Below are 26,700 nucleotides of genomic sequence, written 5' to 3'. Positions count from 1 at the left end.
GAGGCACTACACTCTCACGGCTGGCTGATCAATGCCGAAAAAAGTCATCTACAACCAACTCAGCGCCTCCAGCACTTAGGAGCAATACTGGACACATCCCTAGCCATGTTCTTTCTGTCCCCAGACCGTATTGCTTCCATCACAGCCATGGCAACCTTACTTCTACATCGCCCCACAGCAGATGTCATGTTTCTGGCCCAGTTTCTCGGGGCAATGATCTCCTCCATCCACATCGTTCCGTGGGCCCGACATCATTCCAGACCTTTACAATGGGCTCTCCTACCTTTTCAAGCGGACATCTCCAGGTCCAACCATCACGTAATTCCGCTGGGCCAATCTCTGAAGCAATCATTCCGCTGGTGGGTATCCACAACTTCCCTCACCAAGGGGACACCGTTTCGGGACCCAACCGGAGTCCTAATCACCACGGATGCCAGTCTGTCCGGCTGGGGAGCCCATTGCAACTCCACCTTTGTCCAAGGCGTGTGGTCAACCCAGGACCTAAGTCACAACATCAACTGGCTGGAGCTCAGAGCTGCTCATCTGGCTCTGAGACACTTCCAGCCACTATTCGCTCTACAACATGTCCTCATTCGGACAGACAATGTTTGCTTGAAATCTCACATCAACAGACAGGGGGGCACAAGGTCCAGGGCTCTGCAGGAGGAAATGACACGAATCTTCGACTGGGCCGAGTTCCACCTCCTGTCATTACGAGCAGAACACCTCAGCGGAACTCTAAACATTACGGCCGATTGGCTCAGCAGGCAAAAGGTCCATCCGGGAGAATGGAAGCTTCATCCGACTATGTTCTCTCTCCTTCATCGGCGGTTCAGCCCTCTCTCGCTGGATTTCTTCGCCTCCAGCCACAGCTGCCAACTGTCTCGTTACTTCTCAAGGTACCTAGAGCCAATGGCGGAAGCAGTGGATGCTCTGACGACACCATGGCCAGACGGGCTCCTGTATGCCTTCCCGCCTATATCCCTCATAGGCAGGACATTGACAAAACTCCGACTCGAACGGACACGGATTTTACTCATAGCACCTTATTGGCCTCGCAGACCCTGGTTCTCGGACCTCCTCTCGATGTCAATGGCGGATCCTTGGACCCTCCCAATCAGGCCGGATCTTCTCTCCCAAGGTCCAGTTTGGCATCCGGACCCGAACTGGCTCAGCCTGACAGCCTGGCTTTTGAGCGGACACAGTTGAATACTGCTGGTCTTTCTCAAGGGGTCATAAACACTATTTTAGCGTCAAGGCGACCGTCAACTACTCGAATCTATCAGAGTACTTGGCGTACTTTTTCCAGCTGGTGCACTTCTAAAGGTTTTTCAGCACCCCAAGCCACTGTACAGCACGTTCTACAGTTCCTACACAGAGGCATGACATTGGGACTCAGACCGAACACCCTGCGTAGACAGGCCTCCACCATCTCCTCAATTCTGTCTGTTTCTTCATCGGCAGCACCCCTGGGCACTCACCCGCTCATCAAACGCTTCTTAAGAGGAGCTACCCACCTCTCTCCAGCTGTACGTCACCATTTTCCATCCTGGAACCTCTCCAAAGTTTTGCAGGCATTACAGCGACCTCCATTTGAGCCTCTTGCCTCAGTGCCTCTAAGACTGTTGTCTTTTAAAGTCCTTTTCCTCGTGGCTATCACTTCCGCGAGGCGGATTTCGGAGTTACAGGCCTTGTCATCAGCCCGTCATCTCTGCGTATTCCATAAGGACTCTGTAGTCCTGAGGCTGGATCCATCGTTCTGTCCTAAGGCCAACTCAATCTTCCACAGTAGCCAGGACATTGTACTTCCATCCTTTTGTCCAAAGCCGGTCCATCCCCTCGAAAAGGCCTGGCATTTGCTGGATGTTAGGAGAGTGCTCAAAGTTTACCTCTCTCGCACCCAGGACATTCGACAGACAGACGCATTATTTGTATCCTTCCATCCGAGATCTTTGGGAAAAAAGGTGTCCAAATCCACTTTGTCCTGTTGGCTTCGAGCCTGTATTTCTATTGCATATCAGTCACTTAATTTGCCAGTGCCGTCTAATATCACGGCTCATTCGACCAGGTCTGCTGCCACTAAGGCGGCTTTCCTAACTAATGCTCCTCTTACAGACATATGCAGGGCGGCGGTATGGGCTACCCCTAACTCCTTTGTGAAGCATTATAAGATTGATCGCTATGCTTCAGCTGACGCCTCTTTTGGGAGACGTGTCCTGCAACACGTTATTTCTGATTTGTAACTCCCTAGGAATCCCTCCCTATTAGGGGGCTACGTTGGTACATCCCAATCTGATGGCAGGCTACCTGTGGAAAATGGTCCCTTGGACCCACCTGAAGGGTGATTTTCACAGGTACGCCTGCCATCACGTCCCTCCCTTGTGGGGGATTTCTGGAGAAATTTGTTCAGTATTTTGTATATAGTTCAACCTATATGTTTCGTGCTGTGTCTGATTTTCTTTAGTTAAAACCTATTCTCATGTTGCAAGTTCTATGATATTTGCTATGTATATTTTCTTTGCTGCTGGGGCTTTTGCCCTTTGGTTACTTTCAGATTTACCACTTCGGAGTCGTCATCATGAAGACTGGAGTGGGAGGGGCTCAAGCCCCAGGTTTTAACTCTAGTGCATTCTTGCCTTCGGATGCTAGATGGCAGTACTACCCAATCTGATGGCAGGCGTACCTGTGAAAATCACCCTTCAGGTGGGTCCAAGGGACCATTCTCCCATCTCTCTGCAGCACCCAGCACCACGTCCATGCTACTGCAGAAGTTCCCCCAACCCTCCAGAACAGTGTAGATGGTAGCACGGGGCTGCAGGGTAAGAGGTATTTTGCAGAAGTTGCCTCCCCACACATCTGCTAGTGGAAGTGTCTTCTGCTCAGGGATCCTTCTTCTGGCAGGAACAAAGTCTGGATCTAAACCTGTGTCACTTCACATGTTCCCTTCTGAATGTCAATGTTTTCCCAGGCTTTCCACATTCTAGGAAACATACTAGAATAAAGCTATTATACCTGTGCAATGTTTTCAGTTTAATAGTTCAGTTGGCATCTTGTCATATGTAGAAAGACTTTTAAGCCTTCCTGGAAGGTGAGGTATATTAAGCTTTTCTCCTACTATTCTCCATGAATTCAAGTGAAACTATATGGTATATGGTCATCCAACTACCCCAGTTCATCCAAATGATATTGTAAATACATATTTGAAGAAGCTCTCAGTATTTCAGGTCATGAGAGTTTAGCTTTTGGATTCTACCATTCAGGGAGTAACTGTAACTTTTAAAGCACACTCTTCTCCCCCTACTTTCTTGTTGGCTTGCAGTGCCAATATATTTATGCAAAGGTAGCTGCTGCAGCAGAACAGAACAAGATTTGCAAGGTCTTTTGAAGATCTTACAGATGAACTGTCTCTTAATGATGACAGGTTCTTACAACACAGTGACACAGAACTCTGATTTCACTGCGTTACAAAAGTTGTATTCACAGAGAGAGGCTCAAATATTCATAAACTGTGAATAGTTTCTTCCATGAGGTATCTTAACTGAACTGTTACACCTTCCCTAATACCTATTTTGCACTATGTATTAATTGTATAGCTGAGTTTGACATGCTCAATTCCTTATTTCATGTGCACAGATTCCACTAATTGTATCTATTGGAACCTAATGCCAAAAGATCCAGTTGAGCTGGGCAGATACTACTTAGTATTTCTGGGGCCATGGACAATTGCTTCTTCATATATAGAGAAATATGAATGGCACAACACATACTTGCTGCATTCACATGTCGTAATAAGCTATAAACCATGGTTTACCATGTACAAGCAAATTGCACCTTCTTCCTTTCTCACACTGGAAGGAAAGAAACTTTGATCCCTGGCTCAGCATTACTTCCACTCAAAACAAACCACAGTGATAAGCCAAGGTTTCTTCTTGGCTTGCCAACCAATCACCAAAGCGCAATAGCTCAGTGGATTGAACATCTGCTTTGCATGCAGAGTTCAATCCCCAGCATTTTGAGATAGGACTGGAAAAGACCTCAGACTGAAACCCAGAAGAGCCACTCCCAGTCAATGTATACAATACTGAGCTAGATGGACCAGTGATCTGACCCTCAGTATAAGGCCTCTTCCTATGTGATTTGTTTGAGCAAAATAAACTATGATTTCTGATTCATATGTAATACTAAGTCAGTTATTGTGGTGTATTTTCCTCCAGCATCAGCAGGAAGGAGCATAGCAGGCGTATTTGCATCATGCACATTAAACCACTGCTTATGGTTTATCATGGCACACAAACACAGCGACTGGCCTGGTTCATACATAATGTTAAGCCAACCTGTGACTTACGGTGTGTGAAGACTCGCAGATAGGAGGTCTTTGCTCCTTATCTGCAGCGTGGTGCACTGCTCAGACCTAAGAAATTGTTTAGTTTAGCAAGTTGTCTGAACCCAGACTCATGGTTTGTCTTCCTTCAAGCAAACCACAACTGTATCCAAGGTTTGTTGGATTTACAGTACAGTGATGCAAGACTTTGGTTCAGGGCCTTACTCTGCAGTCCTGATTGGGCCCCTATCTGATCTGGCCCCAAAATCAGGGCCTTGCACAGTGCTTATGTTTAATTAGGGTTTTAAACTCTTGCCTGCATCATCTCCCTACCTGCCACTGCCTCATTGCCCAACCCCCATTCCTTTGACAGCCCCAGATCCCTTCCCTTCTGGGCAGTCCTCCAGGGGTCACATCCAGTGGTGGGTGGACAGGGCCAGAGACAAAAGTGAGCAGAGCAATTAGTAGAAATTTTACCTTTGTACAGTAGGGCCCCACTCATGTGGCAGGTTAGGTTCCAGACCCCCACCGAAAAGGGAAAACTGCTGAAAAGCGGATCAGCTGTAGTGCGGGGGTCTGGAACCTAACCCACTAATCGCACCAGAGGAGGAGAAGATCAGATTTTCCCCTCCTCGAGTGCGATCAGCTTGAGCAGGAGTCTGATCGTGTCAGAAGAGAAGATCAGCTGTAGCACGCTACAGCTGATCTTCCCCTACTCAGCGTGATCAGCTGGAGTGCAGAGAGGTCCAGCCCCCCTCCTGCTGGCGCCATATTAGTGGAACACCAGAAAGCGGGACACCAAGAAGCAGGGCTCTTCTGTACGTTAGGCTGCTTTCTACAGATACACAGCCCTCTCTACCCTCCATCATAGGAAGCAAGAGGCATTATCGAGAATTCAAGGACACATTCCAAGCATACAAAAGCACTCAATGAGGATACAAAGCAGAACCTGTGAGGGGGGTGTCCTGGTGAGAATCCCAAGAGCCAAATAAGGGAGGGTCACATCTTGCCCCTGGGTCGGAGGTTTCCTACACCTGTCATAAAGGAAAGAATATTGGCTTGGATTCAGATTTGTGCAAACCCAAGTCTAGATCTAAGCCAAGATATTTTTATTAATTTACTCATAATTTAATACAAGACTACCAGTAATGAAAAGCAGCTGGTATAGCACGGTGGGAAGGAGAGCCTCTGTGCGTTCAAATCCCTGCTTGTGTCTCCTGGGTGTCAAGGGCCAGCTAAAGATCACCCCACAGTGAGTGGCTCAGGGGTTACGTGCCCCGCCACCTGTGCAGCTGTGGGCAAGCTGCATAGTCCCAAGGAGCCCAGTTGCCTCCTAGCTGGCAGTTGTGGACAAGGAAGGGGCTGGCTTGTGCAGCTGTGGCCAGCTGAGCAGGCCCTAGCCAGCTGGGGAGGACTAGCCTCAGGGGGAGACAATCGTAACCCCCCTCTGAATACCGCTTACCATGAAAACCCTAATCATAGGGTTGCCATAAGTCGGGATCAACTTGAAGGCAGTCTATTTTCCAACCAGTAATGAAAAAATAGCAGGTATCTTATAAAGAAAACACCACACAGATGTTGGTTATAATTACAATGGTTTGCTTCAACGATGTATATCATCCAGCCATACAGGACAGAAATGAGATGTGGGTGAGAAAAGGCAAGAGAAGAAAGATAAGGACACAGGCATTGGACTGCCAGCAAGTAACTGCATCACAGGAGCAAAAATTTTGAATACACATATGCTGGGTTGAGGATGTAAAAGCCGGGTGATTTTGCGTTCTTCAAAGGAACAGCTTTTTCTAAATCCAAGTTTTCCTTTCCAGATCCAAGAATGGGACCCTCAAGGGTTTATTCCCCTCACTCAGAGTGCATTCTTGTCCTTACTCCAGACTTGAAATCCTCATCTCCCCTCTCATGTGCACAGAGTGCAGTGTCACTCACCCCACATACTGACATGCATGTGCAGTCTTTGCCTTTCCTCAGTACACAGAGGTTTTCATAGTACAGTATTTGGGCTGCCCAAGTTGAGTTGCAGCAGCAGTGAAACCATGAAATGCTTACCTTTAATAGAACTGGGCAGCATAGATGAAAAACCTTAAAACTGACTGCATGCCACCTCCTTTTCTCTGGAAATTTTCCAAGCACATGCATGCAAAAGTGCCCGCATTTCCCTTCTCCTCTAGTAGTCTGAAACTTTACTCCATGGTGCTTTTAAAAACAAATGTGGCAGCAGTAATCCTACAACACAACATATCTTGGACTGTGTCCCAATAGGGATTTGCAACCCACCAGTTGAAGACTGCCCTAGGTAATCTGCTTTTAATCCATATTGGGATACTCTCAGTAATTGCAGGCCCTTTAATCAAAATGGAGTTGAAAAGCAGTCTGAGTGCACTTTTCATTGCAGAATTTATATGGAAGTAAATCTGCAGTGTAGTCTTTTTAGGATATTATAACTTGCACAATAGTAAATGGTGTCCCCACATTTCAGGCACTTACCATTTACAGTTTTCTTCTTCCTGTAAAGAAAAAGTGCCTATGTCCCTTTCTTAGTTTTTCTTTAAGGTTTAATGGTGGACTAAATGAACCGATATAAAAAATCGAAACATCATTTATTTTTCCAAAAATGCTTGTTTTATCTGTACAGGCTATTGCATCAGGTTGTATCCAACATTTGTCATACTTGGAATGGACCTATTGAAATTGATACACATGAGTAACTTAGGTCCATTCATTTCAGTGAACCTGCTCTGAGTAGAACTTAATTGGATACAACCCATTGTCTCCCCAGAGCTGCTTTTCTTGTTTAGTGAATGTAGCTACCTTTTTTTACATAGCACACACACACAGGGCTCTTTGCCCCTGCACATTTTGTGTGCCAACCCCAACACGGACAACCAAATTCACACACACGTGCGTGCACGCACACACAAACCCAGGCACCCCCAAACAAACAGATCCCTTGAGATTTTCTTCACTAACTGCCTTTTTCTTAACTTTGCATAGTTTTAGGAAAGCCATTGTTTGGGAAGCAATAAGGGGGTGGTATTTAATCTTTCTGTATGCAAACTACTATGTCAAAGATTTTTTCTGTTCTCTTAATCATAATTACACAATATGAAGCTGTGGTTAGATCAGTACAATCTGCATGGTTACTGAAATCAGAGGCGTGTACAAACAAAGTAACTGATTTACACATGTGCTATACAAATTTTGAGGAAGAAGATAGAAGCCAATTTCTCACTGCTGAATAGCCTGTAGCTTTTGTATTGCTTAACACAATCCATTATTTATTTCAAGGACTTCAGGGTAGAGAAAATGTAAAAATAAGCATTTGTATTCATATTTTCATGGGTAGTTAATAACAATTGGCATGAATGCATGCCTCTAACAGCTGTTCAGGTATAATAATATCCTGTTCTGAACTTGTGGTTTAGGTAATGTGCTGGGGGGGCCTATTGCTCCTGTAGGGTTTGCAGTGCAAGGGGTTTAGCTCTGAAACTAGAGAATCCATCTTTAAATATGGGGTACACAAGCTTCCAATTTTGATCACACCTAAAGAGGCTTCCAGTATCCCAAATGACAACTTTAATAATTAAGGAACTAGTACATTGCTTAAAGCGCTAAACTGAAGATGGAAAAGTGGGATGTAGCATTTGGTTACTTCAAAATTCCATTATTGTATTGTACTCATACCCACATGTATTTTAATCTGTTTTTACCCTGTTGTACACCGCCCTGAGAGCTTGTTGCTATAGGGCAGTCTAAAAATGTAATAAAATAAAATAAATAAATAAATAAATAAGTAATATTGGAACAATCCCATAATCCGGGGATTCTATATTCAAGGACATAAATAGTTCAGTTGAGTACACAGTATACTTCCTCAGGGGTACTGAATAAACCATTGAGATTTTGAATGTTGGCTGATTGAGCATGCCTCTGTTGTATTTCTCCTTTCTTTATTGGGCCAGCAAGATTATAAAATCTCTTAGTGGGGTGGGGGGGATAGAGGGCTTTTCCATCTACATCTAAAATTTTCTGAGTAAAAAATAATGCCAGCTCTAATTTACCATTGGTACCATTTTACCAGTGTACCTCAAAAATTAACTTGCCCTCTTCTTGAAACAGCCAAAGTTCATCAGACCTATGTAAATAATCCATTGAGCTGGTACTTCAAAGGCTCTCCGAATAGTTCATTTCAATGTATCTGTGATGTCATTTTACCTTCAAAGGGATTTTCCTTTGACAGCTTAGGTCATTCTACGGTGGGGAAATTTTAACTCAAATAGTCATCCAGCTTGTGACATTTCTAAGTTGGGCAGACAACATTTTGTTCTGCGCTGGATTATTTAGCCCTTTCTAATTTAAAAATTGAACCTTGTTTCTATTTTACCATGTACTGAGTAGCAAGAACTAGCTATATGCAGCAGAAAGTTAACTTGCATGACATTTTGATAGGCAAAGCTTTGGGAAAGCATATTTAGGCTCAATGTCTCGGATGCACCACTCATATTATTAATCATGATAACAAGGAAAATGGAATGGAAAACCAACAAAAATAGCAAGGAATGTTGCATAAACCACATGTTTGTGAGATCAAGGTATTCCTACTTGGCCATTTACAGAGAGAGGCTGGTACCAACTTGACTGTAACATAGACCACAGGATAACAACTAGCTTTTTATATAATGTATGGCTAATTAATTTATCCCCTCAAATAGTGTCAGTGAGAGTTTAGTTTTCAGTTACATATTTATACAAGTCGCTGTGGTCTTTGTTAGGATACCAGGTTCTCTACAAAAAATAGACCTAAGTCCTTGCTCACAATGCAAGTACGTAAACTCACACATTTGCACACAACATGGGAAAGATATTAGAAGCTATGGAAAAGATGGAGTTCCACATTCCCTTCAGCTTCAAAAGGCTTGGCAGAACCTGTTCCAAGACTGCAGAGTAAAAATAAAAGCTGAAATTTTCAGGGTTTCCAACATATAGCTTGGTGCATGTGCATTACCAGAGAGAGAAAAATAGTATAGTTCTGATACGGAAATGTATTAACCATTGGTGTTGCATGTTTATTCCATATATGTGTTAATAATAATAATTTAATTTTTAGGCCGCCTATCTGGCCGAAGCCACTCTAGGCGGCGTACATATTAAATTCAATAAAATACAAAATACAGTAAATACAATAAATACAATAAAATACAAATAATCATCAGTGACAGAATAGCAGCAATTGTAATACATAGCAGTGGGGATTGAGTATATAATTAGCCCATCCCGATAGTCTCAAAGGCCTGACCAAACAGCCAAGTTTTGAATGCTCAGCAGAAGGTATCCAGGGAAGGGGCATGTCGAAGATCGAACGGGAGGGAATTCCAGAGAGTGGGGTGTGAGGCGTCCTTCCCTGGCTCTCCCTGTCAGGTTCCTACCTGCTCGTGGTTACTGCCTGTCTCTAGGCACCACCAGGGACTCCACCAGTCCGGACCGCACTCTCTTATGGTTTACCTATCCGCTCTAGCACAGATCTCAACAGATCCCCCTGCTAGGCAACCACCAGTAACGTCCCAATACTAGTATTCCCAGAGACTCTGAATACTGGTATTGTTATTCTCTTCACCGCTGCCACCATTTGTTACAGTTCCCCTTCAGCCTTGGTCATTACCTTACCCTCCCTTCTGGTCTGTGAAACCCCAGCCAAGGATCAGGCCTTTGGTAAACCAAATTAAGTATTTATTACAGATAACAAAGCTAACAAGATTAACAAGATTTCTTCTTAAGGCACATAAGCATATGGTTTTACTCAATACTAATCCGAACTCCACCTCCCTCCTGGCAAACAACTCTCTAAACCCCACCAAGCAACCCACTCAGTTCTCTTCTCCCCCCCTGATTCCACTCTCACTCTTCCTTTTATACATTCAGCCATTTTAAACACTCAGCCAATCATCTAGCATTGTACTGCCCATTCACTCCCCCTCTTTCACTCCACTTACCATGTATCTTCTAAACAACCAACACTTACCATATATACATTAATATAGGAACATCACATGGGGGCCGCCACCGAAAAAGCCCTCTCTCTAGTCCCCACCAACCTAACTACTTTTGTTGGTGGGATTGAGAGAAGGCCCTGCGTGGCAGATCTTGTCGGGCGGCATAGTTGGTGACGCTGGAGGTGCTCCTTCAGATAAACCGGGCCGAAACCATATAGGGATTTAAAGGTTAACACCAACACCTTGAATTGGGCCCGGAAAACTACTGGAAGCCAGTGTAGATTAAATAATACTGGTGTAATATGATCACGGCGATGGCTGTTTGTAAGTAAACGAGCCACCGCATTCTGTACCAGTTGAAGTTTCCGGACCGTTTTCAAGGGTAACCCCACGTAGAGCGCATTGCAGTAGTCTAATCGAGAGGTGACCAGGGTATGTACTACCAGTGGGAGCTGATGAACAGGGAGGTAGGGTTGCAGCCTGCGTATGAGGTGTAGTTGGTACCAGGCTGCCCGGCTCACTGCCGAAATCTGAGCCTCCATGGACAGCCTGGAATCAAGAACAACCCCCAGGCTGCGGACCTGGTCCTTCAGGGGCAATTGTACCCCATTAAACCTCAGGTCAACAGAACCCAGCCTACCCCTGTCTCCCACAAGCAGTACCTCGGTCTTGTCAGGATTTAGCTTCAGCCTGTTCCTTCCCATCCATCCACTCACGGATTCCAGGCACTTGGACATGGTCTCCACAGCCAACTCTGGTGAAGACTTAAACGAGAGATAGAGCTGTGTGTCATCCGCATATTGGTGACACCGCAGCCCAAATCTCCTGATGATAGATCCCAGCGGCTTCATGTAGATGTTAAATAGCATGGGAGAGAGGATAGAACCCTGTGGCACTCCACAAGTGAGGGGCCAAGGGTCTGAAACCTCATCTCCCAATGCTACCTGTTGGTGCCTGTCAGAGAGAAAGGAACGGAACCACTGTAAAACAGTGCCTCCAATTCCCAGTCCTTCCAGGCAATCCATCAGGATACCGTGGTCAATGGTATCAAAAGCCGCTGAAAGATCTAGGAGGACAAGAAAGGTGAATTCTCCCCTATCTAATGCCGTCCTCATATCATCCACCAGAGCGACCAAGGCTGTTTCAGTTCCATGTCCAGTCCTGAAACCCGATTGGTATGGATCCAGATAATCCGTTTCATCCAAGTGTGCTGACAATTGGTTAGCCACCACTCGCTCAATGATCTTGCCCAAAAATAGTAAATTCCAAACAGGGCGGAAGTTGTTCAGAACTTGGGGATCCAAGGAGGACTTCTTTAAGATAGGTTTTACAATTGCCTCCTTGAGGGCCAGTGGCATCACACCCTCCACTAAGGATGCATTTACCACCGCCCTAATCCCTTCGCCCAGTTTCTCCTTGCAATTCACAAGGAGCCATGATGGGCATGGATCAATCAGACAAGTGGTAGGCTTCACAGATGAAAGCACCTTGTCCATTTCCTCAGAAAGGAGAGGCCGAAACCGATCCCACTGGACCGGATTGCAAATGGTCAACTCTGGTTCATTCACTGCATCCACGGCGTACGGAATCGAGCTCCTTAGGTGTTCAATTTTATCAGCAAAGTGTTTTGCCAATTTGTCACAGGAGGTCTTAGAATGTTCCAGGGGTACCTGAGCAACTGGACCGATCAGGCTTCGGACCACCTGGAACAACCTCCTGGGACAACACTCTGCGGATGCAATAGAGGCAGCAAAGAAATCCTTCTTTGCCGCCTTCACTGCCACCTGGTAGGCAGCTACTGCTGCTCTGACCTGTGTCCAAGCACCTTCGGAGTGAGATTTCCGCCACCGGCGTTCTAGTCGTCTCACCTCCCGCCTCAGATTGCGCAACCGTGGTGTATACCATGGCACTATCTGAGTTCTGTTCAGGGGGAGAGGACGTTTCAGGGCAACTCGGTCCAATGCCCTGGTGATCCCCTCATTCCACTCCATCACCAGGGTTTCGACCGAGCGACCTTCAGCAGGTTCCAATTCCCCAAGCGCAGTCAGGAATCCATCAGGATCCATCAAGCGCCTGGGGCGGACCATTCTAATAGGTCCTTTGCCCCTGCGGAGGGCGTGTGGCAACGAGAAATCTATATTCACCAGATAGTGATCTGACCATGACAAATACAAGGTCGAGAGCATGACCGGCTACGTGGGTGGGCTCAGTATTATTAAGGTGCAGTTCCCAAATGACAAATGCAGTGTGTTAGGTTGTAATAGACTTCGTGCTTCCTTTTAGATATGTCTACAGGAATTTATTGGATGAACCAGGAACTAGTTTTAAATTCATCTCAAGGAGGTTCCGCTTTGGTCACAACTGAGAATACTGCTGGTTTTAAAACAAGGTAAGTAAATGTTGAATGGATGACTTGCCTTTCTGTTAGAAACTGAAATTGCCTTCCGGGAAAAGGGAGACTGGAGCTTTTATTTATTGTAAAATTCTGTCAAGTAGGTATTGGGTTGATCCTGTTCAAGGCAAGACACACTCTCATTTTTGTTATATCTCTGTTAATTGCCTTTTGCTATATACATTTCTGGTTTAGTCACTGAACTGTGATAGAGGTTTAAGATTAATGTACATATTGGTTTAAGCTTAAATGGGTATATTCTAGATTATAATGACTGGGCAAAGTGAAATTACATACTTCAGTCTAGGATTTGTAGCTTTATGAAGGGTTTGCTGTCATGTGCATGAACATTTCTTGCTGTCTCTTCAGTTGACTTACTCAAGATTTGATTTACAAACCACATTAGGGCAATACCTTTACTGGACCAACCAAAATATTATAAAATAGTGTGCAATCATTCAAATTCTCCAAAGCTCTTTATCAGGCTAGGTGGTAAAATAGGGGGGGAGGTCTTGGCCAATAGTAACACAGTGAGTCTGCAACTGGTGACAGTCTTCAGACAGAATTTGGGAATTGGTAGCTGTGACGTCCTTCCCTGGTTCTCCCTGCCAGGTTCCCACCTGCTTGTGGCTACTGCCTTTCACTAGGCACCACCAGGGATACCACCAGTCCGGACCGTCCTTTATATGGTTTCTCACTCTGCTCTAGCACAGATCTCACTAGATCCCCCTGCTAGGCAGCACCACCAGTCACGTCCTATAACCAATACTCCCAGAGACTTTGCCTGAGTCTCTCTCTAGCTGGTTACTTTTGTGACTGCGTGCTTATGCTGTTCCCAACCCCCTTGTATCTTTATAGATAACGCATACAACTCTGGGTTGCTCTGGATACTTGAATTGTTATTATTCCTCCCTTCACCGCTGCCACCATTAGATACTGTTTCTGTTCAGCCTTGGTAATTACCTTGCCCTCCCTTCTGGTATGTATATCCCCCAGCCAAGGATCAGGCCTTTGGTAAACCAAATAAGTGTTTATTAAATATCAGAAATAACAAGATTAGTTTTAGAATGTTTCACAAGCATATGGTTTCATCTATTCCTGTTTTGTACTTGACTTATTATTAATCAGAACTCCAACTCCCTCTTTCTCCACACTCCTGACCTCCACCCTCAAACACCTCTTTCTCCACACTCCCAACATCCACCCAGATTCAACTGTCATTCTTCCATTTATACTCCCAGCCATTCAAACGCTCAGCCAATCATCCAGCATTCTACTGCTCATGTACTCCCCCCTCCTCTTTCACTCCACTTACCATATGTCTTCTATATAAACAGCACTTACCATATTTACCCTACAAGCAGGAACATCACAGTAGCATACATTCAAATGAGGCTCTTTTTGATACTATGGGGCCTTAGGTTGCAACAATGCCTGCTGGGAACAAGAAGGATAACAATGGCATAACAACATTTGATGAGGCTTAGCATAATAGTATTGTGTTTGACCTGACATTAGATCACTTGCAACCTCTGTCTTAACACATGCAACATTTGGATTGAGTCTAAAATTGGGAGGTATCCATGCATGTGTAAGCCAAGCCTGTAGCAGTATGGTTTAGTGGACTACAATTTAAAGCAAGTATCAGGATGTTAAATAGGAAACAGTTCTCTCAAGCAGATTATTTTGCTTCTTTGATAGTGGAAATCCAGGGTTGTGTCTGGATGCTGAATTGGCCTTAGCAACAGGACAGCTGCTAGCTTCCAGCAGCCAACAGTCCAGCAGTGCAACATTGCATTACTCAGAGTCACGTGGCAAAACCCCCGGCTCTTTCAATGATGAGGATGATGGCTTGTCTTCACCAGAATAAAAACATGCTAGCCAGATGAAATCCTCCTCTTGTGTACTACTCGCATGAGCTTATGTTCTTTATGTAATTTTCTTCCACATTTTGCCTCTTTGCCCTGTCCATTTTGTTGATATTTGGGAAAGATTTATCCAATGTCAGAGAGGCAGAAAGCTGCTTATTACAAGGCACAAGACATTGCACTACCATAGAATAAGCAAAGAACATGAGTCAATGCTCAAACTTATGCACGTTGGAGAGAATGTGGAGGCCTCCAAACAGGCAAATGATTTCTCTGGTGTGACATTGTTCTGTCATTGGTATCTGTATCCCATCCACAGGGGCAGAATGGATCTCTTCTCCCGCCAACATGTTAAGCCCATGCAAACATAGCCGACTGAAGCTGCGTACACTGTCTGTCAGGACATCCATTTACCTAGGCCAGCTCTCGTGCATGGGTTGGTCCTCAGTTTGCATGGAGTGTCAACACGTGTGTGTATGCATTTTTTTTTGTAGCCCTCACCATTGAGCTACAAGTTGGGGAAGGAAGCTGGAAGCGGTTCTAGTAGGTTGGTTGCATGGGGGCCTTCTGGGTCAAACAACTTCATGAACCAGGGTGGCTGCTTGTGACAGTCTTGAGTGTCCCAGTGACTCCTGGCAACTCTGGGACACTCATTAAAGGCTGTGACAGATAAAAGTGGGATGTCCTACTCCAGCAAGCTTTGACAAGCACATGGTTAGTGTGCAACTGCACATCTGCCTTCTGGGTCCATGTGCAGAATGGTTGAATTGGCCCACAGTACTTTTTCTTCAGTGGAAAAAGACCTCTTTCAGAAAGGTCTGACATAGTGAACAACATACAGTTTTGCTTTCTGTATCATAGGTATTACTTCCTTAGTTGTCCTCTTTTCCCCCCAATGCATCACATAAGAAGTTAATTGTCTTCCCTCTGGCCAATTTTCAGGATTATCTGCTAAAGAACATATATGTTTAAAGCCACCATGTCTGATAAGACTATGTGACATGGAAGCTATTGATGTAAGTTGTATTCTAATTGGGTTGCTGTGTACAAAAGTAGTATAGATTCAGACAGGCAGATATATTTCCAGCCTGAAGTCTTCAATTTTAACTATTCTAAATTGCATATTAGTATTTCAACAGATGATCATTTTTTCCCTTCTGCTGTCCATTATTAAGCAGTGGAACAATGGTCCCTGTGTAACTGCTAGTTTAAGTCAGAAATGAAGAAAGTATATTGAAAGAGTTTAAGTTTTTTTAAAGATGACAGTACAAAATATTGATATTTTAACTGATCTGTGGCATTTCTTTACTCTTGTTTTTTAAATGAAATGATAATGTGAGGTTAAATGATAGAAAAAATGTAAATTCTTAAGTTACTATCAAATCCAAGCAGCTTTAGTTTACAAATATATTCTAAATCATAATAAACTTTCTAAATGTATGCTAGACCCATGAAATATTAATAAATTATTTAAATAAAATGCAACACTTCAAAGTTTTGTTCTAATTGGATTGCTGAATAGCTGAAAAGGACTGAAAAGGAAAATATTTGAGAAAATTACTGATCTCAGGTTTTAAAATGATCTATAAAGCCATAATAATCTTTGCTGCAAACCATATAGTGCTGATAGGGAAAAAAGAAACTGGTGTCTTGAAGAGTAGCAGTGAATGTGACCATAGTAATGACTACAATCATCTAAAGAGCCTTTTTTCTTTTTTTTATACGTGTGATAAATGAAGTAGTTTCAACCAAAAGTACTGTGATCTGATTCTAGGAAAATTAAAAGGAATGTTTTAGTTTAAGATGCTATATACTTTTTTTTTTTTACAGAGTATTAACATGAAAAAGAACAAGTCTATTTTTAGTCTTAGGAGTATATTGCCACTTGGGAGCTAGCAAAAGTCTGTTCCAAGTTTTTAAATTGCTTACTGTGCGAGATTTGGCAGACCATTAGTCAGTCTTTCATATATCTCAAATGCAAGATTTCGCCAAGTTCCAGGCATAGTGCTTTGAATAGAGCTCTAATTGAACAACCCTTACTATGTCAGAATGCTGGCCAAATGAGGAGGTGCCCATTTTCTTTCATTCAAAGTGTGAAGGTAAGGTAGAATGAAAATGAGGTCACTTTGGCCTTCACTCCAGCTTTCTAAACTGCTTTGTAGCTTCTGTGTAACTGAAGCAAAAACAGCACATTATGGTAGGAGATACATATCTTTTTAATGTGGTCCTGCCCATTCACTGTAAACAGAGGGTTTGAGGGATAAGTTCTCCCTGTTACGTTATCCTTCCAGGACTTTTCTCCCAGTTGGCTTTTAGTACCAGAAGTAAACTGCCAGGGAAAAGTAGCAAAGAAGCTGAGGACAGGATGAAGGTCCCATGAGAATCCATCTGCATGCCCCCTTGGCCTTTTAAATTATACCCCCAAAATATGCAGAGCCGTATTTATAAAGATGGTGTTCTACCTTCATCATTTCAGCCTCATAGCAAGTAAAATATAACATAATATGCTGCCAGTTGGATTTCTAGGGGGAAATTATTCTAATATAGCATTTGCTCCATATCTAAACCTGCTGAATTCAGGAAACATGAACAAATCCACTGCTCTGCCCCTCTACACGGGGGGTTGTGTCTAATGTACGTGTGATTGTGAAGCAGATTTCTGCTTGAGCAACAGGACTTCACCTTCCTATCCTCCTCACAGTCTTCTGCATGCTCTCAAAATTCGTTCTGGAGGATTGAGGGATCATCCAGAGTAGATTTTAGGTGTGTGCAGGGTCTGCAGAGGAAAAGTGAAGTCCCCTGTGTGAGCAGAAAACTATTTGCAGAGTGTTGGATTCTGCCCAGAAGCTAGAATGATATTAAGCTACATGCAGGTGTTCAAACGTTCCTTACAGATTTGTAGAGCAGGTCTGCAGACCCGTATCTATGTGTACAAATGGACATAATAATAGTGCAGGGTGGAAAATAGGTCTAACCTTTCAAAGTTAGCTATCTGTATCTTCATTCAGGTGTTTGTGTTTACATATACATGCCTGCATTGCGTGTGCTCTATTTACACACACAGCCTAGTTTCATTTAGAAAGGGCAGTAGGGGCAGTCAACCTCTTTCCTGTGTTTACGCCCACAGACAATTCCTCAGGAATAATATTTGGTGGTTATGAGGTATAAAAAATAACTGCAACAAATTATCTTAAAATACACCTTAAATAACACCCAGAATTTAATCAGAGTATATCCAGGAGCAGGCCTTTGAACGTCGTCGTGGGTTTGTTTTTTATGCTTCCAGGTTGGAAATGAGAATCAGTTTTATGTATAAATCTTCCTCCTTGCAAAAAGAAAATCGCACACATGGCATTCGTACAATTCATGTATGTGTTTCTGAATCTAGTAGATTGTTTTGGGTGCACAGGCTTATTTCCAGGTCTTTGGAATTACATAATATGACCTGTAATCAACATAATTACCTGTATGCAATTTTATATCTCAGACATTCGATATATTTAAGGGAAAGGGTGGGGAACCTATGGCCCTCCAGCTCTTGCTGGACTAAAACTCCCATCATCCCTGACAATTACCCATGCTGCCTGGGACTGATGGGGAGTTGTGGCCGTAGTAGCAGCTGGGGTACAAGTTCCACATCCCTGTTGTAGGGCAAATTTTTTTGAAGTGAAAGATTACATTAAATAACTAGGCTTGCAGATTTTGTGGTTCAAGAAGACGTTTCCTTTACATATGTGCCAAGACAGTCTAAATACTGTGCCAGGAAAAGTTGAATTTCATTCTCTCGTTCATATTTGAAATATTTACTGTTCTGCATTTAATTTAGTCTGGTTTTGTTGGAGAAAGGCACAAAGTTAGATAGGGCATTATGGCCCTACCTCCACCACTGAAGCTCTTATTCAGCAAGTATTCTGGTTACTGAGACCTGAGTAGGCATTTATTCACAACTTTCAAGCATGTCTGCATAACCACAAGGGCTGGAAAGTTGTTTTTATGGTGTGTATTTTTAATGAGAGCCTTGCAAAGCTGAATTCTGTACCTCATAACCATATTCTGTGATTTTTCCCTACAAACATACACTCTTATGAAATTACAGCTACATATAACTCTGGCTACATTTGTTCATCAGACTCTCTGGAAAGCCTTTACATCATTAGGTCTCAATTCAATTCTGCTGGTACATCATCTGCATGAAGAGTGTTACACCTCATAACAGAATGCTGTTCTCCTGCACCTCCCCACCTGACATGCTTGCATGACCATCATTCTAGGGTGTTACAGGCTTGCATTTCTTGATTGAGAAGTGGATGGTGTTGGGGGCTGGACAGTGATATGGAAGAATACAAGCATCCCAGATGGGATTCTGTTATGCTCTGTAGGGATGCATCATACAATGGTGGATTCATAGAAGAATGGGATTGAACCTTTAGGATTTCATCAAATGAAGCTGGCAATCTGGACTTGAGAGAAGAGAGAGAATAATATACTTCAACCAAAGAGGCTTCATATTGCATGAAAAATATTGTTCATTATTTTTGGATGTGTTCTTTCTGTACTCCAGTATTGGAGGGAAAGGGTTGAACATTGCTGGAAAAAGTTCCAACTTTTTGAAAAACAACAAATGTAGGACAATCAGTCAAAGTAACATGGATGTTTAAAAGCTATTCAGTGCCTGTGTTGTAGTCACTATAGATTTTTGCTGTGCGCACATTGAAAATACAAGCAAATCTGAAAGATTAATTAATGCTTTTAAACTAGAACCACAACTGGATGCAATGTTTGTATGTTTTGTGTTTATGGAAAATGTTTTTTAATGAAAATGCCTTAATTAATCCAAGAATCATGCCAAGCCACTAAATCATACTCTGAGTAGACCCACTGAAATCAATAAACTTTTAAGTTAATCATGACTAAGTTAAGTCATTTTTTTTGTGGGTCTTTTCTGAGTATGCCGTATAGGATGCTACCCATAAGAATATAAGCCTGGCACACAGTTAGGACAATTTCTTGCTGTCACTGCACAGAATGATAATAGGCTGGAGTGCACATTTGAGCAAAACTGACTGAGGATTATGACCTGAAAATTACAATCATTTTATTCCCAGAGAAATTCTGAAAGTGTCGTGCTTTTTTCCTACAAGAAGTTCTGATGCCATAAAAGCATTCTTGTCTTTACCAAAATGCTAATGGTGAGATTTCAGCAATTTAAATTTATCTGAAGGCCTATTAGTTTCTCATTACATAAACATGCCTAGAAACTGGCAACATGGAAACTTTTGACATGATGGCAGTGATTCATGTGGCTATGTTATATACTTGGAACAGCTATGTCTCAAGTAGCCTTTGTGTAGTGTCCAAACATTTAAACCAACCCCAGCACACTGCAACAACTTTAGTCTGTAGTTTGTAAATGAACTTGCAAAGATGTAATGTTTCATAACTTAGCTAACAGATATTTTAAAATCTGTTTTATGGCTATTTTTAGAGGCTGTTTGGGGGGGGGGGTTAATAATAATGTTGATTTTTACTATTGCATAATATATAGCTTGTGTGACTGAAGTGTGAAAAATGTGGTAGTGTTGTGTATGTCTTAACAGAAGGAAGACAGGTACAAAGAAATACATATACTTTGTGACCATTGCTATTAGCAATGTAACGTGGCTGATGTAGTAAGAAAATGTTTGTTTGTAGTATATCACACAGTTTATAAATAAATAGCCATTATTTTTTTATGGAAGTTTTGTATAAGAATCTATTTCTGTATATTTCAAGGAATCCTGTATTTTATTAAAATGCTGCAAGTAAGGAATGGGCAAAAGAGTGTGAGTATTTGCATCTGATTGAAATGAAAAGCATGCATACACTGAAAAAAATAATATCCTGCTGTTTGTGACCTGAGAAATAAAGCTAAACTGTAGAACAGAATAAAATAATTTAAAGACAACTGGGGTTGCTCTTGTTTTCAAGCAAAACACTCCGCCAGAGGAAAGCTGTCAAAGGTTAGTGTTCATAGCATGTGCTCTCCATTTCAAAAAATATATCTTGCAGAGTAAACTGCGAGGGCAACAAGGTCAAGTCAAGCTGATGTTTTCAAAATAAATACATAACTAATTTCAACACTTGCTAGACTCTTCTAAACTGGAGTCTAGCACAGCAACCAGTTGATCTTAACTATATTGTGAAACTGTTCTTCCCCTGCCCCCATTTTGAATATTGCTGGCAATTCAGATACTAAAAAAAAGCATTTTCTGGGATCCTAATTAGATTTATGTGGAAGAAAGTCCTACCGAGACTGCATATGACTGCAGCATAGGTACTTGTAGCAAATATTATAAAACTGTAATTCAGTTAAGAGTCATAGAGTGTTACTATGCAGTGCTTGTGTGCCTGAGTTCAAGGACCCTGCAGATCTTCCAAGATTAGGTAGGACGTACCTCATAGAAAAAAATTGCATCATGTGCTAAAATGTACTGAACTGGCAGCAGTTCTTAACCTTTGCTTATATATTCCTCTCTTTCCCCCCCTTTCTTTCTGATTAAGAAGGGCAACTCCTTTGCTGGGAGCACTAAGAAATCTGATAGCATGATGATGAGCTTTGCCTTCTCATTGTGTCTATGGAGGAACTTTACAGCGTTGTTTTCATGTGCTAATGTAGCAAATTGCCTCATCAGGAAAGTGAAATGCAAAACAATAAGATCCAACCAACTTTGTGTCTTGAAGACAAGTTACAATCTTCTGCGTCACAGGCAAGAAAACAGAATACATTCTTGGAAAAAATGGTACGTAGGAGTAGCCAACGTGGTTGCAAGGAAGGGAGCTGGAGACCATCATATTGGCTATCCTTGTACTGTATCAGAGGCGACTGCAGGATTGTACTGGCCTCTGTGGTTCTGTTCAAAATGCAAATGCAGAGGGAAAGCAGTGATTCAATAGCATTTTAAAAAATGTATTAATACCCCACGATTCAACTTTTCAAAAGGCCCTAAGCCTGCTTGAGCAGTAAATGCTTACCATACAAGGGTTAGTGACAGCTCCTTTGTACAAAGGCACCCTGTTCTGACAAACAGCTGGATTTCAATAGTTGTCGTTCAAAGTAGGGTGCTCTCTGCTCATTGGCAACAATCACGGGGATTGATTTTCTTCAGGAATGTGAGGGTTACCTCGCTCCCTGTGTCCCAATCCTGATCCCAGTCACAAATGAATATAGATTTTGTTTTGTTTGCAGAACATAATTTTTTCACTTTATACATACATTTTTAATTCTGTTGCCAGTTCTAGAAATTAAATTATTTGTTCTACAGTTCTTTGACTAGAATTGTCCACAGTGGGAAGTTTCTGGCCTGCTTGGCTGGCCACAAGTTGACTTTATATAACTGAATATCTGATTGAATAGTTGTTGACCTTGGTTGAATGACTGGCAGGATGCACCAAAGGGTGAGATGAAGAGTTTCTGTACACAGGGTGAAGCTTGAAACTCTGGACCTTGGAAGATTAATGTGAAACCCTGTTTATGTATAGATTTGTCTAGATGCACTGTGTGTCGTCTGTGGCCTTCAAAATAAAGAGATAATTACACAGCAGCATATTCATCCTGGGCCACATTGCAAGTTAGAAGAAGTTTGATTTTGCAACTGGGGATTGGTTTTGTGAATGGTAGGAAACCAGTGGAATTTTTTTTTTTAAAGTCAAATGCAGCAGCATCCAAAAAAGTTGTGTACATTTATTATTCATTAAACTCTGCTTCAACCTTACACGTAGGATAAAGAGCCAGATTCAAACAATGTCCCTCTTTATAAGTATTGTAGAAACCCAGTGTTGGGAGAAGTCATGTTAATTTAAAAAATGCAGGGGTATTTGTTCAACCACCTACACAGTGAAGTGTGATATGTGTAGGTTGCTCTTCAGTTCATGCTCTAATTCCCATGCAGGGCATCAGACTATTATTTTTTTGTGAAATATGCTTTTAATTCATGTGGTAAAGAAATTATTTGCCTATTACCACTGATACTTTCATGAATTTTTTATTTAATTACCTCTTTCTACCTAGGTTTGGCTTGTGGATTTTATGGACTGTACTTTCACTCTCAATATGAGACTCTGCAAGATGTTCCTTTATTTATTTTGTGTCCTCTTGTACTTTATTAATGTATATCATTATACTTGAAAATCCTTCAAATGACCCTGAAAAAGTGTGTCTAAACTCTTGAGAGAAGGCATAAGCCACCCCAAATTGATAATAGCAATCTAATCTTATGTTGATGAGAGTTGGTGTTACGTTACATAAGAAAGAAGGGTAACAGCCAGCCCATAGGTGAAATCTGGCTACCAGTTTAAAAGAATTTGTTGTGAGTCAAGTACAAGATGTTTCCAAATTAGAAGAAAATCCACTTTGCTGGTGAAAAATATGTCTGAAATGTGTATGTAATGATCTGGATATGACTCACCAGATGGGTTCATTACTATCAAACCCTTTCTGCTAGATAATGGCACTTTTATGGATGACCAGGCTCTATAATAAAAGTCAAATTTTGTTTGACTAAATGCATTTCTGCTGTCTGTGAACCCCCACAAGTGGACCTTCCGTGTCCTAGAGTCACTGTATATATAGAGCCCTGCTCTGAATTTTTTCAAATGTGAATATTGTGTAATGGCTCCCACATTGCTTCCTTTAAGTGAAAGGGAAGGGGAAAGGCAGTAGTTTTAATCCAAGAATGGGAAAGTACAAAAAATGGGTAGTTTTAACCCAAGAATGGGAAGGTAGAGGAAATGATTCAGAAGATTTAGCTCTAACTAATTAACCATTTGTGCTTTTGAAATCTCTCCCCACTTAAACTACCATTCAACAATACTTGGTGCCACAGGCAGAGGCAGGTTAGAACAGTTATTACAGCCTCTGGCATGGGCAAGATAATTACATGGATCAAGAAGCAGTTGCAGCAAGGGTGTGTCCTTCCTGGAACATTCTGAAATCAGTACCAATTGAAGACTTGCTTTAAACCTTGATGCCTGAGAGCAATGTCCCAACCTGTAGGTATAGTTTTGGCTTCTGATACTCTACAATTACTCATGTGTGCTCTTATAATTAAGAAGTCAAATAATTGTTTTGAGAGAGAGAGATTTATTATTGTGGTCACTGCAGAAATTATAAATTAAATTTTTGTTACAAGAAAAATCTGTTACTAAAGTGTCTTTTGCTTTTATGCATGAATATAATTTTCATTCCTTTTGCTTAAAAAATTCTCACAGCAGGTTCATTGTGCTTTTTTGTGGGCTTTGGATGCTTGGTTTTTATTTTCTAGGAGGATAATCTAACAGAGTAAATGGCTAATCCAGATTAGGTTTGTCTAGGGTGCAGGTGAAAGCCTGTGCCTGCCAGATGAGTGCTTCCATCTCCCCCTCCCCCCAAAAAAGCATGATGAATGGTCAGGAATGATGGGAATTTAGTCCAGTGCCATCTGGAGGACCACCCGTTTCCACTCATGGTCTAGGGGCATGGCCTTAACATTGGTCTGGTTCTGTCTGGGGGAGAGAGGGGAGATATTACAGCAAAAGAGGTTTAAGAGAGTAAGTAACACCACTTTAATTAATTCTTTAATAAAAATAGCTCAAACTAATAAGGGCATCATAAGGTCAGTGTGTGCTAGGAGCCATGTCCTGAAAGGACTTACAGTTTAGGAGCTGAATTCTAGGGGTAGTAAGACTATAGAAACCTAGTTTTTAACACTACCCTAGAAGGGAAGCTTTAGAGGACACAGTAAACTTCTCCAATTTTGGAGAAGGGATAAAAAGGAAACTACAAATATATACAGTTTCACATTAGTGGAAGAGTCAACTTGGTTTTAAAAAGGGTAGGCTCAGCATTAAACACATGGAAATCTAACAAGCACTGTTTTCCTAGATTAGAAAAGGTTAGGCTGAAAGTTTCAACCTTCTGTTTAGATTAAAAGCAGCTAAAACCTAGTGTAATTTGTCCAGGCTAGAGTGCAAGACACCACTTAAAACTATGGGGAAGTTGCAGTTAAAAGTGTTAAATCAAAAATAAAGTAAAAACTACTTTACTTTTCTTAGTATCATTAGTAAAAGTTTTTAAACTGGCCTCTCTCAGGAAGGAAGGCTGAGTAAATCCCCAATTGACAGTTTTCTTCACTTCCCATCCCCAGGGACTAACCTGAACATAAGAACATAAGAAGAGCCTGCTGGATCAGGCCAGGGGCCCATCTAGTCCAGCATCCTGTTCTCACAGTGGCCAACCAGGGGCCTGGGGGAAGCCCGCAAGCAGGACCCGAGTGCAAGAACACTCTCCCCTCCTGAGGCTTCCGGCAACTGGTTTTCAGAAGCATGCTGCCTCTGACTAGGGTGGCACAGCACAGCCATCACGGCTAGTAGCCATTGATAGCCCTGTCCTCCATGAATTGGTCTAATCTTCTTTTAAAGCCGTCCAAGCTGGTGGCCATTACTGCATCTTGTGGGAGCAAATTCCATAGTTTAACTATGCGCTGAGTAAAGAAGTACTTCCTTTTGTCTGTCCTGAATCTTCCAACATTCAGCTTCTTTGAATGTTCACGAGTTCTAGTATTATGAGAGAGGGAGAAGAACTTTTCTCTATCCACTTTCTCAATGCCATGCATAATTTTATACACTTCTATCATGTCTCCTCTGACCCGCCTTTTCTCTAAACTAAAAAGCCCCAAATGCTGCAACCTTTCCTCGTAAGGGAGTCGCTCCATCCCCTTGATCATTCTGGTTGCCCTCTTCTGAACCTTTTCCAACTCTAGAATATCCTTTTTGAGATGAGGCGACCAGAACTGTACACAGTATTCCAAATGCGGCCGCACCATAGATTTATACAACGGCATTATGATATCGGCTGTTTTATTTTCAATACCTTTCCTAATTATCGCTAGCATGGAATTTGCCTTTTTCACAGCTGCCGCACACTGGGTCGACATTTTCATCGTGCTGTCCACTACAACCCCGAGGTCTCTCTCCTGGTCGGTCACCGCCAGTTCAGACCCCATGAGCGTATATGTGAAATTAAGATTTTTTGCTCCAATATGCAAAATTTTACACTTGTTTATATTGAATTGCATTTGCCATTTTCCCGCTCATTCACTCAGTTTGGAGAGGTCTTTTTGGAGCTCTTCGCAATCCCTTTTTGTTTTAACAACTTTGAACAATTTAGTGTCGTCAGCAAACTTGGCCACTTCACTGCTCACTCCTAATTCTAGGTCATTAATGAACAAGTTGAAAAGTACAGGTCCCAATACCGATCCTTGAGGGACTCCACTTTCTACAGCCCTCCATTGGGAGAACTGTCCGTTTATTCCTACTTTCTGCTTCTTAACCAATTCCTTATCCACAAGAGGACCTCTCCTCTTATTCCATGACTGCTAAGCTTCCTCAGAAGTCTTTGGTGAGGTACCTTGTCAAACGCTTTTTGAAAGTCTAAGTACACTATGTCCACTGGATCACCTCTATCTATATGCTTGTTGACACTCTCAAAGAATTCTAATAGGTTACTGAGACAGGACTTTCCCTTGCAGAAGCCATGCTGGCTCTGCTTCAGCAAGGCTTGTTCTTCTATGTGCTTAGTTAATCTAGCTTTAATAATACTTTCTACCAGTTTTCCAGGGACAGAAGTTAAGCTAACTGGCCTGTAATTTCCGGGATCCCCTCTGGATCCCTTTTTGAAGATTGGCGTTACATTTGCCACTTTCCAGTCCTCAGGCACGGAGGAGGACCCGAGGCACAAGTTACATATTTTAGTTAGCAGATCAGCAATTTCACATTTGAGTTCTTTGAGAACTCTCGGGTGGATGCCATCCGGGCCCGGTGATTTGTCAGTTTTTATATTGTCCATTAAGCCTAGAACTTCCTCTCTCGTTACCACTATTTGTCTCAGTTCCTCAGAATCCCTTCCTGCAAATGTTAGTTCAGGTTCAGGGATCTGCCCTATATCTTCCACTGTGAAGACAGATGCAAAGAATTCATTCAGCTTCTCTGCAATCTCCTTATCGTTCTTTAGTACACCTTTGACTCCCTTATCATCCCAAGGGTCCTATCGCCTCCCTAGATGGTCTCCTGCTTTGAATGTATTTATAGAATTTTTTGTTG

General features: G+C 42.3%; 1 protein-coding gene across 18 annotated transcripts in view; it reads left to right on the top strand.

Annotated features, from left to right (window-relative positions):
* The window catches only part of TFDP2 (transcription factor Dp-2), a 152,638-nt gene that overhangs the window by 66,637 nt on the left and 59,301 nt on the right, over positions 1-26,700 (top strand). For 7 of the 18 annotated variants that reach the window (XM_061636900.1, XM_061636899.1, XM_061636913.1 and 4 more), the window contains 2 exons: positions 12,610-12,715; positions 14,420-14,899. In XM_061636900.1, coding sequence (XP_061492884.1) covers positions 12,610-12,715; positions 14,420-14,588 — 275 coding nt within the window. In that variant the 3' untranslated portion in view covers positions 14,589-14,899. The other 11 variants (XM_061636907.1, XM_061636910.1, XM_061636904.1 and 8 more) reach the window with 8 other exon arrangements.

Source organism: Rhineura floridana, chromosome 7 (assembly GCF_030035675.1).
Source record: "Rhineura floridana isolate rRhiFlo1 chromosome 7, rRhiFlo1.hap2, whole genome shotgun sequence".
NCBI lineage: Eukaryota > Metazoa > Chordata > Lepidosauria > Squamata > Rhineuridae > Rhineura > Rhineura floridana.
This window is presented reverse-complemented; position numbering and strand designations above follow the sequence as displayed.